Below are 19,077 nucleotides of genomic sequence, written 5' to 3'. Positions count from 1 at the left end.
TTGTTCCTGGCCGTGTCTGTGGGGTGGGAGTGATCACTGCACATCCAAGTCCCTGTTACCTGTGCAGCTGGAAGAGTTTATCCCAAACACAGGATGGCTAACACGGAATCACACGAGCTGGTTCTCTTTTCCACTGCGTTGATATGCAGACTACCACGAGCTCTGAAACATCAATAACCAAATATATGAATCAATTAAACTTTAATAAAAATACTGCCACCAGTAGACTGAGCAAACTTTCTTCTTGTACTGCTTTCCATGCAGCAAAACTTTCCTTTTTTTTTTTTTTTTCCCCCCCAAAACACATACCAACGAGCGTCTGTGTTGTAACTCCTGCTGGATTTGCCTTCACAGAGCAGTTTGACGTTGGCTGCATTTCCCAATCCCTGTATTTTCGCAGCTGCTTGTTCCTTCCATGACTTCATCCTTATTCTGCCCAAGCATCTTGCTGGGAGCACTGACGTGTTGTGACTCAAAGTGATGATATTCGATGCACGCAAACCAAAATCCAGTTCCTGGCTGTTCCTGCTTAAACAGACCTGGATCACATCTGTGCAATCTCTGACAACAGAGGGAGAGCAGAGAATTTCCATAAATAATTATTAATGATGGCTCATTATTTATGCATTGCTCAAAGTGTCTCTAATGCAGCTTCCAAGCAACTCCAGCAGCGGGGTTCCAATACCTGGTGTTCCGAATTATTGGGATAACAAAGTAACTCAGCTGAGCAGTTAATTTGGGAAGTGATGGGTGATTTTAGGCACACACATGATTTTAGTGATATAAAGCCAGATAGGCTTAATCTGTCATTTAAACCCCTTTTCTTTATATGAGTGCAGGATGCCAGGTGGAAGAGCTGTGCCTGCAGGGCAGGTGGTTTACCTGGATGGAGGGGAGGGAAGGGGAGGAAAAGAAGGAAAGAGGAAGAAAAGTTAAGGAAGTGATGGGAAGGCAAAGAAAAGAAGGCGAAGGAAGTGATGGGAAGGCAAAACAAGGGAAGTGAAGGTGTGGTAAGGGAGAAGAAGGGAAGGGGGAGGGATGGGAAGGTAAGGCAAGGGAAGAGAGTGGAAAAAAAGGGAAAGAAAGGCAGGGGATGGGGAGGAATGGGAGGGCAAAGTAAAGAAAGCCAAGGAAGGACAGAGGGCAGCAGAAGCAGCCTGGGCAGGTCTCCCAACCCCATTCTGAGGAAAGGATGGGAAATTCCACCCTATTATTTCCCCACCTCCCACTTTCAGGCCCTCCCAACCAGGAGATGAGCCCACGGTGGGCAGCAGATGCCCAGGATGAGCAACCTGATGCCAGATGTCTCCTGGAAGAGTCTGAAGGCATCTCCACTCTGAGCTTGAGAGCCCTTGGGAATTCTCCTGGTGTGAAGACAGAGCCTGCCCAATGTCTGGCCCTTCCAGCACCAGGTCTCCTGAACCCCACACCCCAGTGAGTTTATCCCTATCCCTCCACAGTGTGAGCAAGGGATTATCCTTGACCACTTCCTTCCAGACACACCACTCTTTATCCTGTTTCACCAACAGCTGCTGGATCCCTGGGCCCTCTGGTCCCTGGGTGGTGTGTGGTGCTCATCTCCCTTGGGATGCCTTCTCCAGTGACTTCATACGGGAGTTGCCAAGCTAGAAGCCTCAAAGCACTTGGAAAAGCCCTGGAAAGGGAAGGTGTTGGCTTCTGGGAAAGGGCTGCACACTCAAAACAGCCCTGGCAGTGTTCAGAGAATGCTGAAACCATCCACATTAAAGCCAGTGTTTACTGGGACAAAACCAACTCCTGAAGGCTGCATCCACGTCCCAGCCACCAGCTGCCTTTTGGAAGGTTCTGGACTGCTGCTGGTGTGGGGAAAGAGGGGAGCACAAGGAACTGCTTGCAGGAATGATATGATGTGCTGAGATGCAAACCCTCGATCGTGCAAGCCATCATCCCACATCCGTATCCCATGGAGAATCCCCACAGCTGTGGGGAACTCTGGGAAAGCTTGGGCTGCAGGAGGAGGGCTGGGTGACATTTTGGGGCAGGCAGCTCCACTTGTGCCTGAGCATGGGCTGCACTTTGGGATAAGGAACAGGTTGCCTGGGGAACTTGTGGCTGTCCCATCCCTGGAAGTGTCCATGGCCAGGTTGGATGGGGCTTGGAGCAACCTGGGATAATGGAAGGTGTCCCTGCCCATGGCAGGGGGTGAAGCTGGATGAAATTTAATGTCCCTTCCAACCCCAACCTTTCCATGATTCTGTGTTCTCAAGCACAGGCTTCCCTTTAACTCTCACTTTCACCAGGTGATTTATTTCCCTATCAGTCCCTCTGCTCTTGCAGAAACCATCCGTGAGTGCAAGCCAGAGCATCCTGCTGGGACAGGGCACTGGCAGCTGGATTCAGAGCAGAAGTGGACAAACCAGATGTAACAGGTGAGGTCCAGTTCCACTCTCTGTGGTGTGGTTTGCAGAAAGATGAGACAGGAGCCTTTACACAGCCCTCAACCCTTTCAGAGAGAGGAAATTTCCAGCTCACAACAATTTCTGAGTCCTCTTGCTTTCTCACCCTGCAGGGGCAGGACACCATGCCCCAGAAGAGGCTGTCCAGAGCCACATCCAGCCTGGCCTTGGACACTTCCAGGGACAGCAGCTCCCTCCTGCCTTTCTCATGGTCCCTGTAAAATACACAAACCAAAGTGTTGCTGTCAGACAGCAAAGCTGTGGCTTTTCCTGGGCTGGGACACGGGACTGGAGAGGCTGGGAGCGTTCCCACTCTCTCCAGAGCCTTCAGGGCAGGATGGGAGCTGGCAGGAATCGACACAGCACAATGGGCAGCACCCTGAGCCCGGGGGTCTCGGGGCTGGAGCTGGAGCAGAGGCTCTCTCTGCTCCCCTGGGTTGGCATTCAGCACCCCCTTGATTCAGAGCCACCCTCCCTGACTCACCCAGGAGCAGGGCTGAGCCTTTCCAAAGGAAAACTCGCATTAAGCTCTGCCACAAGACTCTGGCAACCACATGGAGTTGGGAGAGGGGTGGGGGCCAGCCCTGACCTTTATTGTAGGGAGGGCAGCACCGCTGACCCTCTCCCTGCCCCCCGGGGTGGCTGTTCCCAGGCCACTCAGGTTGTTCCACAGGGCTCTCTCTGCTAAATGAGACAATTAAATCCTTGAGCCCAGGTTTTAGTGTTTCCATGTGCAGCCAAGTATCTTAATCTGGGCTGTTTGGGGAATTTTTATCCCGTGGATCCCTTGGTATGCCTGGAATGTTTGCTTTTCCTACTGTGTGCGTGTGTTTGAGGCACTCCTGTAAAAACAAGAGCTTCCTGCCTGCCTTGTAAATCTTTCCTTGATTGGCAGAGTGGCCTTTGGTGATTAATCAAGGGGCACGATGGAGCTGACACCCTCCAGGAGCTCTCTCCTTGCAGATCCCCAGCACGGTGGTGGGAGGGCTGGGAAGGGACCCCGGGAGCTGGCGGCTCTCCAGAGCCGTGTGGTGACATGGCTTTTCAGTAAGAGCCTGGGAGAGGAAGGACTGAACGGAAATTCCAGAGAGCTAAGGAAATGCTCCAGAGGGCCGGGACTTCACAGGCATTTTCTATTGTATCATTGGGATAAAACATGCTGCTCCTCTTGGCGGGGCTGGGAAGGAGAAGGTTTATCCCAACCAAACCTTCCCACCTTGGCTGGGCTGGGAAGGAAGAGATTTATCCCAACCAAACCTTCCCACCTGGGCTGGGCTGGGAAGGAAGAGATTTATCCCAACCAAACCTTCCCACCTTGGCTGGGCTGGGAAGGAAGAGATTTATCCCAACCAAACCTTCCCACCTGGGCTGGGCTGGGAAGGGGGAGGTTCACCCCGTGCATAGATAAAGGTTTCTCCAGGAGATGGACACAGGACAGGGGAGAGTGCAAAGGTCTGCCTTGTAGGTGTTGTTGGGTTTCTTCATGTTCCCTTTGGATGTCACAGGCTCTGCCTGGATGTGGAACAGGGGTCCTGAGTTAGCTCTAACCCCTGGAACAGCAAAACCAGCTCCAGCATCTTGGCCAAAGGGCTCTAATTTGTCCCAACTAACACAGCTACTGCTGTTCCAACCCTGAGCCTGCCTGGAGCTGGCTGTGGGATCCTGGACTGGTGCTGTGTTGTGCAGGCCACACGTGGGCCTGTCCCCATGTCCCCATGGTCCCAGAAGGGTCTCAGCTGGGGGAAAAAGCTGGCAGAGCTGCAGGCTGTCAGCCCTAGGGCCAACCCCAAACTTGTTGCTGTAAGCAAGGAGACCTTCAGCATGAGAGCCTGGTGGAAACTTGCCATGGGAGAGGTCAGTACTCAGCATTTTAAAGGAAATGGTGAGATTTAGCAGGAAGTTTTTTACAATAAGGGTGTTAAAACACTGTCACGGCTTGTCCAGAGAAGTTGTGGCTGCCCCATTCCCTGGAAGCGCTCCAGGCTGGGCTGGATGGAGCTTGGAACAGCCTGGGCTAGTGCAAGGTGACCCTGCCCATGGCAGAGAATTGGATTGGATGACCCTTAGAGGTCCCTTCCAACCCAAAACGTTCTGTGATTTTCAAGTTCTGCTCGTCCCACTTTTTTCCTTGGTTTTTGCCCACTGCTGGAGGCAGGATCTGTGCCAGGACAGGGCCAGAGCCAGGATGGAGAGCTCCAGGAGCAGAGCTCTGTGGGCTGGCAGCCAAGGAGGGTCTGTGGGTCTGCCCCAGCTGAGCTGTGGGAGGAGGGACAGCTGGAGCAGAGGAGCACTCAGGATGTGCAGGAGCACTCAGGATGTGCAGGATCACTCAGGACACACAGGAGCACTCAGGACACACAGGATCACTCAGGACACACAGGAGCACTCAGGACACACAAGATCACTCAGGATGTGCAGGAGCACTCAGGACACACAGGAACACTCAGGACACACAGGATCACTCAGGATGTGCAGGATCACTCAGGACACACAGGATCACTCAGGACAATGAAGGATCACTCAGGACAATGAAGAAGCACTCAGGACACACAGGAGCACTCAGGACACACAGGAGCACTCAGGACACACAGGAGCACTCAGGACACACAGGAGCACTCAGGACAATGAAGGATCACTCAGGACAATGAAGGAGCACTCAGGACACACAGGAGCACTCAGGACAATGAAGGAGCACTCAGGACACACAGGAGCACTCAGGATGTGCAGGAGAACTCAGGACAATGAAGGAGCACTCAGGACACACAGGAGCACTCAGGACACACAGGAGCACTCAGGACACGCAGGATCACTCAGGACATGCACCCTGGCTGCTCCCTGGCCCATAGGAAGATGATCTTTAAGGTCCCTTCCAACCCAAGGCATTCTGTGATTCTGTAAAAGAGCGTTTCATCCCCACACAGCGATGACAGTGTGGGCAGAGCCCTGCAGCCTCTCCCTGCTCTTGCACAAGCTGTTCCCTTGGCCCTGCCTGTTTGTCCTGCTGGTATCAGAGGTGCTGGTGATGGGTCCCCCTGGAGCACGTCTCTCCACATCTGCAAATTCATCCCTGCTCCATCTTTCCCTGGCAGTGCTGGGTTTGGAGGTGCTGCTCCACCCTCCACCCTTACATCATCTGTGCTCCCTCCATGCACCTGCTGGGGGATGCTCTTCGCTGTCCCCTCTCCACACTTGTCCCAAGGCCACTCCAGCCTCTCTCCCAACCATCATCAACAGCAGCTCAAAAACTCATGGCAGAAGGGTCAGGGGTGTTTTCCAGGCATTTTGTGACCCCAGGCAGTGAGTCCTGGAGCCATCCAGCCCTGTTAGCTGTGACCATCCTGGTGGCAGCCTCACTGCCATGGTGCCAGGGGATGTTCAGTGCCATCAAGGTCACCTCCATGCCTGGCACATTGTGTTGTCAGCACCACACAGCTCCCAGCATGGCTGTGGTGTTCAGATGCAGCTAGCAACGATCCCAGAGGTGACACAGAGCGGCTCTGTCCCCCTCTGTCCCCCTCAGTCCCCCTCTGTCCCCCTCTGCGTGGCCTCCCAGCCACCTCTAGTTCATTACCACAGGGTGCCTGGAAGGGCCCAGCTCTGGTAGGAAGCCAAAGGCAGCAGGGTGGGTGAAGCAGCAAGACAGTGACAATTCCTGCTGCCTTTGGAGCTCTGGGATGAAGAACCCCTGCCCAATGCTGTCCTTCCCCTTTCCTGTTTCACTCAGCCCATCCCTGCACTGGGGACAGCCTGCCCTCCTGTGTCATCACTGGGCACTGGAGTGAACGGCCCTTTTCTCCCTCCTCAACCTCTCCTCAGCCAGGGGTGCTCTTCCAGCCTGGACAGTTCTCACTTATTCTGTGCTTGGGAGCACAAGGCTGAGCTGATTTTGCCCCCTGGCTGCATCCCTGTCAGGTTTTCCTCATAGCCAGGAAGATGTGAAATTCCTTAGGGGTCCAGATGTGTGTGCTTGTTTACATCCAGTGGGGACTGGGGTGTCTGGCGTCCTCCTGCCCCTCTGGGTTCTGCCCCCCTCCTTTTGCAAGTGGTGGCTCCAGATTGGGGTGCAGATGGCCCACATGGCCCTGGGGAGGGGGCACAGACCCATCCATCCACCTGGATGTGCTCCAGATTTAAGTGGGAAAATGTGATCGGTGAGGAGGTGCTGCTGGTGGCCACCTGCCTGTGACACTTGCCCAGTGTCTCTGTGTCACCCCACACTGCCACTGAGCTCTGGGGCAGGGTGTGGAGCCTCCCCTCTCCCAGAGCCATGGGGGCTCCTTGCCAGGTGGGCAGGAAATCACAACCAGCACTTTGAATTTCTCAGGAAAAAGAGAAAATTCCTCAAAGGTGGCAAAACAACAGTGAGGGGCTTTGCTATGGAAATGTGGAGCTGTGTCCCCTGGGGCTGGTGGCTCCCGGGGTCTCACTGGGCTCCACCTTTGCCTCTGCTGGCATCTCCTTGGCAATTCCCTGGACTGGGTCCCACTGGTGCTGGCAGGTCAGGAACAATCCCCTTGCAGCAGGAAACAGGGAAAGAAAGGAAAGCAGAAAAGAACAATTTAACATCCAGGAATGGAAATTACTCAGGGAGATTAAAATGCAGGGAAGATGAGAAAGAGGAGTGTCCTGGCTCTGTTTTCAGCCACATTTTCCCCCTCTCAAAATTCCTAAGACAGGGCTTTGTGAAGGTGCCTGTGGCACCAGCTCCCTGAGTGTTTGATTGATGAAGAAATGTGGCAGGAGTTCCTGGGAGTGGGGATGTGCCCTGGGTTATCCAAGTGACAGATGTGGGATCCATAGGTCAGGTATAGAAGAGGAGAGAAGCCAGGAGAAGGTGGGGGGGTGAGGGGAGCAGGTCACTCCAGCTTTCTGTGATCCTTACCTGGGGCAGATCCAGCGTCCCCCCGAAAAAGGGGAATGTCTGACTCTGGGACAGACACCTGAGGCATGGAGGAGCTGGCTGTCCCCAGAGTGATGGCACAGGTGAGAATAGTGTCATTCATGTCCCCATCAGCCTCTTTCAGATGGGATCAATCCTGGTCCCCTCATTGCTCCAGCTGTGTCTCCACCAAGGCTACTGGGGTTTTCCCCAGGGGGGAGAGGGATCTTTCCATTCCTTCCTCTGCTGAGGAAGAGCCAAATCAGTCCCCAGCTCACAAAGCAGCAACAGGAGTGAGGGGATTTAGTACAACCAGGAGCATCCCAGTCCCATCACACTGAGGTGTGTTCCCTGTTGGAGTTTTGGGACTGGAATTCACCCTGTGCACAGCAGCACCCCAGGCCACACATTCCCAGGGCAGGGGAAGCAGAGATCAGACCTGGGACACCCCAAAATGATGCAGATTTCAGAGAGAGGACAGGGAAGACAAGTTGGCCTCAGGCCTGGCAGCTTGAGGGGGTATCTCCAGGAGGATAGGATCCCTCAGGCTGGGATGGTGGGGGCAGGGGAAGGGCTGGGGTGGTGCCGTGGCTGCCTGTCCATGGGGATGCAGCTCCCTTTGGGGGCAGCCTGGGCAATCCTGGAACTGGGAAACTTTTGTGATTCCTCGAACCCCAACTCTCCTTCCCATCTGGCTGCACTTTGAATCCAGAGTTTGGGACAGAAGCAGGTACCTGGAGGAAGCTTCATCAGGAAGATTGCCATGGAGAGGTTTGAGGGGTTCAGCATCATCGTGGGGCACTGTCACTGGGGCTCACTGGTCACAGGACGCTGTCACCGCTGTCACCATCACCCCAGAGATGTGCTGAGGCTGCAAACCTCCTCTCCATCCCAGCACCTTCCTCTGCCCACAATGCCCCAGTTTTCTGGGCTCAGCACGGCTGAGGGCTGAGGCATTTTGGGAGCCTGAAGACAGCCGAGGTGATCTCATCCCACGAGTATTTTCTTGGCTCACTCTCCTCGCTCCAACGCCTCGGCGATAAGGCTGGGCTGAGGTCAGTGGGAGGGTTTGGCATTGCGGAGCCGTGTGTCACCCCACGGAGCCTGGGACACGGCACCTGCACTTCCCTGGCTCCAGCCAGATCCCCGAGGCCTGCCTATCTGCCAGGATGCTCCAGCTGGGAACAGGCTCCGTGCAGGCAGCCAAAGGTGCCCCCAACCTCTGCCCACAAGTCCAGCTGCTATTTCACCTTCTCCTGGGGAAAACAAAAAGGCTGAGGCTTTCCTTACCTCCAGCATTAGAAAGGAGAGGAAACTCTTCAAATCACTTTCCAAAGGGGTGTTATCAGCCTAGGAAGGGTTTCCTGCTGCCAAAAATAGAGCAGGGTTAAGATAGGAAGGGAAGCAGGATGACACAGGCATAGATAAGGAAAGGGGGAAGAGCCAGGAGAGGAACCCTGGCTGCTGGGAGAGCTGGGCTGGCTCCCTTGGAGCTCAGGTGGGAGCTCCATCCACCTGGGAAAGAGCAGGGCAGGGCCACAGCTGGGGCCTTTCAGGGATGCTGCTGCTGGGCTTGGTGTATTGGACTGGTGCAACATCCATAATCCACCCATCCATCCATCCATCCTCCATCCATCCATCCATCCATCATCCATCCATCATCCATCCATCCATCCATCCATCCATCCATCCATCCATCATCCATTCATTCATTCATCCATCCATCCATCCATCCATCCATCCATCCATCCATCCATCATCCATCCCTCCCTCCCTCCCTCCCTCCCTCCCTCCCTGTGGTGCTGAGCCTGGACCAGGGTTTCCAGACTCTGCATGTGCCTGGGGACACAGGGACAAGTGTTGTCCTCTTGTCCCCTCCCCACACAAAACTAGACCCTCACTGGGGCTTCAGGGTCGGTGCCAACTCCCACATTTCAACCTTCATCCATGAGGATTTGACTTGTCACTGGGAAAACTGGGCTGGAAAACATGTTTCTTGAGCTTTCAGGTGCTCCTCTTCCTCCAAGCCCTGACTCTATCTCTCTGCATTTCCTTTCATTCTCTCCTGCCTTTGAGTCTGGTACCTGGTACATATTGGAGATTCTTTTTCCCCCCATTTTTTGGGAGATAACCCAGAGGCAGTGAGTGAACTGTGCCTGCAGCCCTGTGCCTGCTATTGCACCCTGGGGTGATACCAGAGTGTGATGGAGCAGAAAAACAAGGAGACGAGGCTGGAGACCCCATGTCCCCCTCTGCAGATCAGCCTCCCGGCTCTGTGCCAGTCAGAAGATGCCGAGTTCCCTCAAAAGAATGGGAGCTTAATGTCCTGGAGCTAATAAGCAATTTTCCCCTGCACCTGCCTCTCTCCGCCGCCTCCCCTCCAGCCATCTGCTGTCTCGGGGCCTCTGGAGGCTGCACTGACAGCCTGGGGCTGAGACAGGGCTGGTGTTTCACTGCTTTGGGGCTGGGGGTGCTCAGTGCCCCCCAGAGATGAGCCGGGTGCTTTGAAGGGAGAGTTTGGCCCCTGATGGCTTCCTCCATCCCTGTGTTCCCCCAGGGAGGTAGAGCCCAAAAGGGAAAACCGGGGCTGGGAAAGCAGCAGGGAACACCCAAAGGTGCCCAAGGCAGACATGAGCTGGCAGGAATTATTGCATCCACGGGGAGCTGGCATCCCCAGGCTGGGGGATGCGAGGGGGGATGTGAAAGAGGGGCTGTGAGGAAGGGGATGTGAGGATGGGGAACACAAGGAGGTGATGCAAGAGGGAGGAATGCAAGGAGAGGGATGTGAAGGGGGGATGCGAGGAGGGGGAAGGTGAGGAGGGGGGATGCGAGGTGGGGGATGAAAGAAGTGGGATGTGAAATACAAAGAGGGGAAATAAGGAGGGGGATGCGAGGAGGGGGATGCGAGGAGGAATGTGAGATGGGGAATGAGAGGATAGGGGTGTGAGGGGAGGTATGTGAAGAGGGGGATGTGAGAAGGAGGATGTAAGAAGAGGGACACGAGGAAGGGGAATGAGAGGGAGGGGGGCCGAGAGGAGGGGAGATGCGAGGACGGAGAATGCGAGGGGATGCGAAGAGGGGGAATGTAAGGAGGGGGATGCGAGAAGGGGGGCCCGCGGGGGCAGAGCAGATGGGGCCGTCAGGCTCGGGGTTGCCCTGGCCCCGCAGACAAAGGCTGGGGCAGATTTACGGCCCGGGACAGCTGGCGGGCAGAGCCGCCCCCCCGCCCGCAGCTGCCGCTCCCGCTCCCGGCCGCGCTCCTGCGCCGCCGGCGACCTCGGGGCGGAGCGGGGCGGGACCGGCCCCACATTCCGGGCATAGCAAAGCCCGGCCCGGCCCCCGCGGCCCCGGGACGCTCAGAGCTGCCGCAGCACCGCTCCGCTCCGCCATGCCCCGGTGAGTTCCGCCGCCGAGACCCCTGACCGGCACCGGGGGCCACCGGCACCGGGAATTCCCCAGCACTGGGACTCCCCCGATCGGCACCGGGACCCCCTGACCGGTATCGGGACCCTCCAGCACCGGGAATCCCTCGGCGCTGGCTTCCCACCTCCTCCCCCCCCCCGGCACAGGGAACCCCCTAGCACTGGGATGGCCCCGACAGGGACCGGGACCCTCGACCGGCACCGAGACCCCCCCCGACACGGGGATGCCCCTCGGGGGAAGAACGCCCCCCCGGCACCAGGAACCGCCCCAGCAGGGATCGGGACCTCGCTCGGCACCGGGACTCACCCGGACCAGCAACCCCGGGACCGGGACCCCCCTGAACCGTCCTCCTCCCGGCCGGGACTGGGACACCCCCCTGGGACTGGGTCTCGAACCCCCCTGGCCCAGGGAAGCCTCCAGCCGGGACTGGGATCCCTCCACGGGAAAAGGACGCCCCCCGGAACCGGGTCCCTTCTCCCTGGGACTGGGACTCGGCCCCCCCGGCATCTGGAGCCTCCCGGAGAAAAGACCCTCTCCCCTGTCGGATCCCACTCCAGGGACTGGGAACCCTCCCGGCACTCTCCCAGCCGGGACCGGAACATCCCCACGGCACCTAGAGCCCCCCACGGAAAACATCCCAGGACCCTCACCGGGACTGGGACAGGATCTCCGTGTCCGGGGATGGAGGGTCCCATCCATCTCCCGGTGGCTCTGTGCCCGGTCCCGTGGGGCCGCTTCATCCCCCATTCCCGGGCCAGTGCCAGTCCCGGGTCCATGGAGCCAGCCCCAGGTCCCGGCCCCGGCCCCGGGTGCGCTGAGGGTGCCGGTGCTCGGCCACCCCTCTGCGGAGGCTGCTCCGTTCTCCCGCTGCCGCCACGGGCTCCCTCCCCTCCGGCACGTCCCGGCCAGATTCCTGGCAAACAATCCCGCGTCCATCAGGATCCGCACTGTCCTGCCCCGGCTGCTTCCCAACCATCCCTTTTCCCCTCTCGCAGGTGTCTCGGCGTGGCCGGTCGCTGTTGAGGTCCCCCGGGACGCCCTTCTCGGGTGGAATCGTGGCTCTGCCGCCGGCACGGACGGACATGAGGACGGCGGAGGACTCGAACGGGACGGTGCTGCACCGCCTGATCCAGGAGCAGCTGCGCTATGGGAACCTCACGGAGAACCGCACTCTGCTGGCCATCCAGCAGCAAGCCCTGCGCGGCGGCGGCGCCGGGAGCCCCCGCTCCTCCCTGGAGAGCCTCAGCCCAGAGGAGAGCCAGATGGTGCAGCAATCCACGCGGCAGGAGCCGCAGGGCCAGGAGCATCACTCCGACCACGTCTACTTGGAGAACAGCGTCTATCGGCTCTGCCCGCCCAAGGGCGAGGAGCTCCCCAGCTACGAGGAGGCCAAGGCGCATTCCCAGCTCTTGGCCTCGCAGCGGGGAGCGGCCGGTGCGGGGATCCGGCCCGAAGCCGCCCCGCGAGGGGCAGAGAGCGGGGCCCGGCGCCCCGACGAGGGGCTCAAGGACCTGAAGCACGGCCACGTGCGGTCGCTGAGCGAGCGGCTCATGCGGATGTCGCTGGAGAGGAACGGGGCCAAGGCGCAGAGCCCCATCAGCGCTTCTCACAGCTTCCCGCAGCTCTCTCGCCAGCTCGTCCCCCTGCGAGGGCAGCACCCCGAGGGCACGGAGCCGCGAGGACCGCCCCCGGAGTATCCCTACGTTATCCCTTCCCAGGACCCCTACCTGGCTGAGCCCCGACCCTGCTCCCGGGAAGGTTCTGGATTTCAGCATCCTGACATCAGGTAAACTGTGGCCCCTGGGCTCTGCTTTTGGATGCCTCCCAGGAATGTCCAGGATGGATGCTTGGAACTTGCAGGATGTGAAGGGCGGTGGGGGCCCAGGGCAGCTGCTCCTGTCCTCACTGGCTCAGGCCATGGGGGGTCTGCTCCTGTTCCCAGTTCTCCCAGCATGGCTGGGCTTTGCCAACCAATGATGGAAATCCCATTCCCACAGCAGACCCTGCCCCCTCCCCGAGCACCAGGAGGAATCTGGGGGTAATTTAGGGGAGCTGGATGCAGCCTAGGGAACAGCTAAATGTGGAATAGGTATAGCGCAGGGTGGAAGACAAATATGCTCCCTGCTCCACAGAAACCCACCCTATGTTCCTGAGCTGGGAACATCCATGTAACTTGGAATTGCTGCCCAGCAGAGCCTGGGCCGGTGCCAGGTGGTCTGTGGGCCCTTTGGCAGCTCAGTGCATCTGGCAAAGCCCCAGGATGACTGTGAGATGGACATCTGGGGATCCAGGCATTGCCTGGAATTTGGAAACAACCTCTTCCAGTGGGGAAAATGATAGCAAGAAGGAAATTGGTGGCTCAATGGGAGGACACTCTGCTCCTAGCCCTGCCGATCTATCCAGGCAGAGAGCGATAGCATCTCAAGCAGGAAAACCTTCTCCTTCCAGGGAACAAAGAGGGGAAGGGGAGCTGTGAGGAAGATGTATTTATTCTTCCTTGCTCCTATATCATCCCGCAGGAATGCAGGCCCTTGGCGGGCAGCCTGCAGGGGAGCGCAGCAGGGCTGGGCTGTGCACAGCCACCCTAGGCAGGGTATTCCAGGTGGGATGTTGGGGTGGCATGCTGGAGCAGTGGCACAAAGGGCAGCCAGGCTGGCCTGACTCCTCCGAATATAAAAGGGACGTATCCATAGTTTTGGCAGTGAGGACCTGTGTCAGGAACCCTGGCTTTGCCCAGAATACAAGGGAAATGCCGGCTTCCAGGGTGCATCCCATGCCAGGCAGGAAGAGAGGGGCCTGAGGGTCTGGGAGCCTATCCAGACCCACTGGCCAGGTCCTGGAGGGGTCAGGTCATGGCATCCCTGCAAGATGGGATCTGTGGTCAGAGAACAAGCGCTTGCCAGTTCTAAAAAGCAGGATAGGCACTTCCACCTCCTTCGAGCTGACTTGGAGGCACTAGCACGTGCCTGATGGGATGCTGGAGTTGCAGCCAGCTCTCCCACCCTCCCAAACCGTGACACCCTCTCCTCGCTCCCTGCAGGGTGCTGCCCACCCCGGTGCCAGCCGCCTTCCTGCCGCTGTGTCCGGGCGCGCTGGGTCCGGCTGGCGTGGAGGCCCTGGTCAGCGCCCAGGCGGTGTCGGCCGGCAGCCGCCTGGCCCGGGCAGATGCCGTCCTGCGGGAGAACGAGAGGCTCCAGCGGGAGAGCGAGAAGCTGCGGCGGGAGCTGGAGAGCTGTGCCGAGAAGGCGAGCCGCATCCAGAAGGTGAGGGGATGGTGGCAGCCCCGTGTCCTCCCTGCCCGGGGGCATGCTCCACCAGCTGCTGTGAAAATTCACCCCCTTTAGTGATTTAATCCTTTCTCTCCTCCCTCCTGCGGCTCGTTCCCCTCGGAGCAGCTGCGGGACTGGGGAGAAGGAGCCCATTCTCCAGTGGCCCTCTCGCTCCGCCTGTCCCCCCATCCCGGCAGCCACAGAAAGCCCTTTGTGTGGCCATGTACAAGGGGTGGCTGTTCCCCGTGGCCGGGCTATGGCAGAGCCAAAATCTGGAGAGACTCTTCTGTAAGAAAAAAGCCTGAAAAAATCATTTTTTCCCCTCTGAAAAATGTACTTGGGGGGTCAGTTTGGGGTGCACTGAGGTCCTCCAGTAGCTCAGGTTGGGCTGAGCACCCCAGCTGAGCTTTGGCCAGCATGTCCCTTTCCTCATTCCATGAATATCTGACCCTGGCCTGTCCCTTCCTCCACTCCAGCTGGAGAGCGAGATCCAGCGCATCTCAGAGGATTATGAAAACCTCGTTAAGGCGTCTTCCAAGCGGGAAGCCTTGGAGAAAGCCATGAGGAGCAAGAGAGATTGTGAGATGCGACGGCTCCAGGATTTCAACCGGGACCTGAAAGGTGAGGGACCCTCTGTGTCCCCATCTGTGGGTGCCCTGTGTCCCCCAGCTGTTTCCATGGGAAACCAGGCTTTCCCCACTTCCTCCAGCTAAAATCTTGTATTTAAATCTTATTTGGGTTTGATTGTTTTGGACCAGAGCGGTTGGAATCGGCGAACAAACAGCTGGCCAGCAAGACACAGGAAAACCAGGAGAGCAACCAGGGCAGCGTGGCCAAACTCCTGGCGCAGAGTAAGTCCCGGGGGACACCCGTCCTTGCCCGGCTCCCCGTGGCATCTGCGAGCGGAGCTCGGCTGGAGGAGGAGGCGGGTGTCGGGCGGCAGCTCTCGCCCTTCCCCAGGGAGGATGGAGCAGCTCTTGGCGCTGGACTCGAGCCATTAATCCCGGCGGCCGGCCGGCGGCGTGACCCGCATTCCCCACATTCCAGCCGCAGCTCCGGCTCTTCCAGCACCAAGCCCGCACTCCCGCCCCACGCCAGCCCGGCCGTTCTCTCCCTCCTCCCTCCTGCACTTCACAGCCACGCCAGCCTGGGATTTTTTTGGGGGAAAATGTACTTAAATTTTAGCAGAGAGACGTGATATTGGTGTTAGTAGGAAGAATTGCAGCCCGTTCCCTAAGGCGGCTGGATTCACCCTTCCCGAGCTAAAATTTAGGCTGGAATGTGGCACGTGGAGGCTTTTGACCATCTGCCCAAGTGGCTGGAATGCCCCTGACCCCCATTTGATAGAAGATCTGGAGGAAGGGGTGGCATGGGCAGATACCTGGAAGTAAAGAATCCCCGCTGGGCTTCATGGACCAGCCTTAGGGAAGCCAAATGTCTGAGATTTGTGGGGTTCCCTCGCAGGCTACGAGCACCAGCAGGAGAAGGAGAAGCTGGAGCGGGAGGTGTCCCTGCTGCGCAGCGCCAACGAGGACCAGCGGCGGCGGGCAGAGCTCCTGGAGCAGGCGCTGGGCAGCGCCCAGGCGCGGGCGGCCAAGGCGGAGGCCGAGCTGCGGAAGAAAAGAGCCTACGTGGAGAAGGTGGAGCGGCTGCAGGCGGCCCTGGGGCAGCTCCAGGCCGCCTGCGAGAAGCGGGAGCAGCTGGAGCTGCGGCTCCGCACCCGCCTGGAGCAGGAGCTGAAGATGCTGCGGGCTCAGCAGGTGGGTGCTGCGGTGGCTCCGGCGAGGCAGGGCGGGCGCTGCGTCCTCCCAGCACCTCCTCCTCCTCACTGGGGCTTTGTTTTGGCCGCTGCAGAGGCAGGCGGGCACCGCGAGCGGGGGGACACCAGAGCTGAGCGCCCACACGCTGTCGGAGCAGCTGAGGGAGAGGGAGGAGAAGATCCTGGCGCTGGAGGCCGACATGACCAAGTGGGAGCAGAAGTACCTGGAGGAGTGCACCATGCGCCAGTTCGCCATGGATGCCGCGGCCACGGCGGCCGCCCAGCGCGACACCACCCTCATCAGCCACTCCCCACGACACTCCCCCAACAGCAGCTTCAACGAGGACCTTCTCCTGGCCAGCCACAAGCACCAGGAGATGGAGAACAGGTAGTCCCACCTTGCCAGAGGCATTTGGCCCCCATTATACATTTTCTGCGGTCTGGTCGGGCAGTGCCTGGATCCTCCTCTCCCCGTCCAGCTCCTCGTCCAGCTTCTGCCTGTCCTCCTCTCCAGGTTAAAAGCCCTTCATGCCCAAATCCTGGAGAAGGATGCTGTCATCAAGGTCCTGCAGCAGCGCTCGCGGAGGGACCCCAGCAAAGCCCTTCAGGGCTCCCTGCGGCCGGCCAAATCCGTGCCCTCCATCTTCGCTGCCTCCGCCGCCCCAAGCTGGCCAGGGGCTGGCCAGAGTGACCGGTCATCCGAGGGCAGCTCCCGTGGCAGCACAGGTAAATAGGGACACCTGCCCCTCTCCCTACCTTCACTTGGTGGTGGGGACCTGTGGTTTTGGAGTTAAGAGAGCCTGGGGAGGGCTGATTCCTCCAGGACCAGCCAGCAATCACAGAATCCCAGAATGGTTTGGGTTGGAAGGGACCTTAAAGCTCATCTTGTTCCACCCCCTGCCATGGGCAGGGACATCTCCCACTAGACCAGGTTGCTTCAAGCCCTGTCCAGCCTGACCTTGAAAACTTGAATCCCTTGCTTTGAATCCCTAACAGAGTCTTCTTCAGCAGGCAAAGCCATCACTGAAGGGACAGCAGTGTCCACTGCCCTTCCCTTGCCATCCCACTCAAAGCACGGCAGCAAGGACGGCAGCACGCAGACGGACGGAGCGGCGGGGAGCAGTGGGCAGGGCGAGGGTACCGGAGTGCTGGGTGAGTCCCCCCAGATGGCACGGGGCAGGGAGTTGGGATGCCCCGGCACGTGGGCTTAGCACCCCTGGAAGGGTCTTTGCACAAACATCAGCAATTTTTTTAATGCATTTTTAAGGCCGCAGTTGAGTTGGGTGGGATAGAATCCCTGCAAATCCCTGTAAATCCCTTCTTTCTCTGCAGAGAGCTTGGCCACTGCCAGAGCCCCGGACCTGTCTGACATGGTGGAGATCCTGATTTAAGACCACCCAGGGCTGCATGGTGGCCCCTCCACCCTTCCTGTCAGCGTGTCGGGATGGAGAAGCGTCTGGGAAGGAGGGACCGAGCTGGGAGCTCAGCAGTGTCCCCTCAGCTGGTCTCAGAAGTGACTCCAGAGTACGGGAGGGTCACCATCCCCCTCCGTGCCCACATGGGGCCCTGGCTGCGCAGGGCGCGCTGGAGCCCGGGGACTCTGCGGTGGCTCCATCCCCATCCCGACTCCATCCCAACTCCATCCCCATCCCAGCTCCCACCTCTGGGTCATGGCCATCTGTACCCACCCAGGTGCTTGGCTTCTGACTGGAAAATCCCTCTCTGATCACCCGAACCGTACCCAGAAGCTGAAGTCTGTGCACGAGGGCAGAGCTGGGAGGGATCCTCTGTGGGTCCCACCGACCACCCGGATCCACATGGCCAAGCCAAGCACTGGGAGCACCAAACTTCCACCACCTGCATCCTGCCTCTGGGTTTGCATCACAGGAGGGCGAGGGCTTTGTGATGGGCTGACAGTGAAACAAAAGTGACAGTGGAGGGGATGAATGGTGGAGGAAAAGTGGAAGTGAAAGGCCCTGAGGATGCTGATGGAGGCGGTGGGATGCGCTGCCCTTCTCCTGGCTGCATCCCCCGGCTACTGGCAGCTGGCTTCTGCCCATAGCCAGCGCTGACATCCCGTTCCTCAGAGCTTCCCATCCTTGCCCTTCATGTAAATATATATATTTTTCTCTATTTCTTTCCCCTTTCAATGTGTGCATTTGCTGGCCAACTGCATTTTTTATTTTTCTCTCCCCAGACACGTAAAAAATGCGTTCGGTTCTCGTGCATTGTTTACAAAATGGAAAAGAAACAAAAAATTATGAAAGAGGAAAAAAAACCCAAAACCCCATGACTTAATATATTTTATATTAATATTGGTATTTCTTTTTAAGTATTTTTTTCGTGCTGTGAACTTTTTTTCCTGCCAAAGATGACAAGTTCTCGTTTGTGCATTTTAAGTTATCTTTAAGTATTTAAACATAAAACTGGCTGTTTCGTTACGCCGCCCTATACCGAGATTGCTGTAGCATTCCACTTGGTATAACAATATTTTAATAAAAAAAACCCAAATATTGATCCATGGATTCTCTTTTTTTCCATGCACTGTGGAGAGATGGAAGTGCCACCAGGGGATGAGGGTCTGGGAGTGCTGGACCCCCTGGTTTGCATATCCTTCCCAGCTCCCCAGGGCAGAGATTTGGGGTGCACCTACATGGGAGAGGAGAAAAATGCTCAAGAGCATTTCTGCATTCCCCAAAATCCCATTGGGATCCCATTCCCCTCACCTTCATGGGGGAAAAGGATGGAGTTGCCTAAAAGTTTTGATGTAATTTCCTTCCTGCTCTGGCATTCCTGCATCCCTGTGTCCTTGATATCTGCATCCATAACTCCTCTGTTAACTCTGACTATTAACCCATCACTGCCAAAGCCACCACTAAACCATGTCCCCAAGTACCACATCTACATGTTTTTCAGCATTTCCCAGGATGCTGATTCCAGCCCTTCCCTGGGCAGGATGCCTTAGGACTCCACTGAGGATCTGGTACCTGGTGGGACAGTGATGCTGAGTCCCAGCTGAGCCCCAACCTTCCTGCTCAGGAATCTGGAAGAAGTATGGCTAAAAAATGAAAATTTGGGCATTTCTATGGCTGTGGGACAGGTCTCCATCCCTGAGGAGCAGGTTAAGGAGACTTGGAGCAATGCAAAGCCCGGAGCTGGGATCCTCCTTGCACCTATGGCTTCTCCTGGGTGTTGCAAGCAGGGAAATCAGCTCCGCCCATGCAGAAGGCTGAAGAGGACCCTGAAACGGGGCCAGGGATGGGAAGAACAGGGTGGGAAGCTTACAGGGAACTGCTGAGGTTGGGAATATGT

At 57.7% G+C, this 19,077-nt stretch overlaps 1 protein-coding gene across 3 annotated transcripts; it reads left to right on the top strand.

Moving 5' to 3' along the window:
- The first annotated feature begins 10,617 nt into the window (after positions 1 to 10,617).
- Positions 10,618 to 18,282, top strand: AMOTL2 (angiomotin like 2). 3 transcript variants are annotated; one of them, XM_086843387.1, is made up of 10 exons: positions 10,618 to 10,710; positions 11,733 to 12,523; positions 13,778 to 14,000; positions 14,483 to 14,627; positions 14,765 to 14,857; positions 15,471 to 15,766; positions 15,861 to 16,153; positions 16,280 to 16,491; positions 16,774 to 16,917; positions 17,098 to 18,282. In XM_086843387.1, the coding sequence occupies exons 2-10, from the start codon at positions 11,820 to 11,822 to the stop codon at positions 17,154 to 17,156; spliced, it is 2,169 nt and encodes a 722-aa protein (XP_086699513.1). In that variant the 5' UTR covers positions 10,618 to 10,710; positions 11,733 to 11,819; the 3' UTR covers positions 17,157 to 18,282. The 3 variants fall into 3 exon arrangements, with proteins under 3 accessions (XP_086699513.1, XP_086699514.1, XP_086699512.1); XM_086843388.1 differs by having other exon boundaries at positions 10,621 to 10,710; positions 16,777 to 16,917; XM_086843386.1 differs by having other exon boundaries at positions 10,621 to 10,710; positions 16,762 to 16,917.
- Positions 18,283 to 19,077: the final 795 nt, after the last annotated feature.

Source organism: Cyanistes caeruleus, chromosome 10 (assembly GCF_971803275.1).
Source record: "Cyanistes caeruleus chromosome 10, bCyaCae1.hap1.1, whole genome shotgun sequence".
Taxonomy (NCBI): Eukaryota; Metazoa; Chordata; class Aves; order Passeriformes; family Paridae; genus Cyanistes; species Cyanistes caeruleus.
The sequence above is the reverse complement of the archived record's forward strand: the minus strand, read 5'-3'. Positions and strand labels throughout refer to the sequence as shown.

Bases quoted from the DNA above. Each gene is read 5' to 3' on its own strand.
- AMOTL2 (XM_086843386.1), top strand. From the start codon at position 11,820: ATGAGGACGGCGGAGGACTCGAACGGGACGGTGCTGCACCGCCTGATC. The intron at 14,001-14,482 runs GTGAGGGGATGG...CCTCCACTCCAG, and splicing joins AGGCGAGCCGCATCCAGAAG to CTGGAGAGCGAGATCCAGCG. The intron at 16,492-16,761 runs GTAAATAGGGAC...AATCCCTAACAG, and splicing joins CAGCTCCCGTGGCAGCACAG to AGTCTTCTTCAGCAGGCAAA.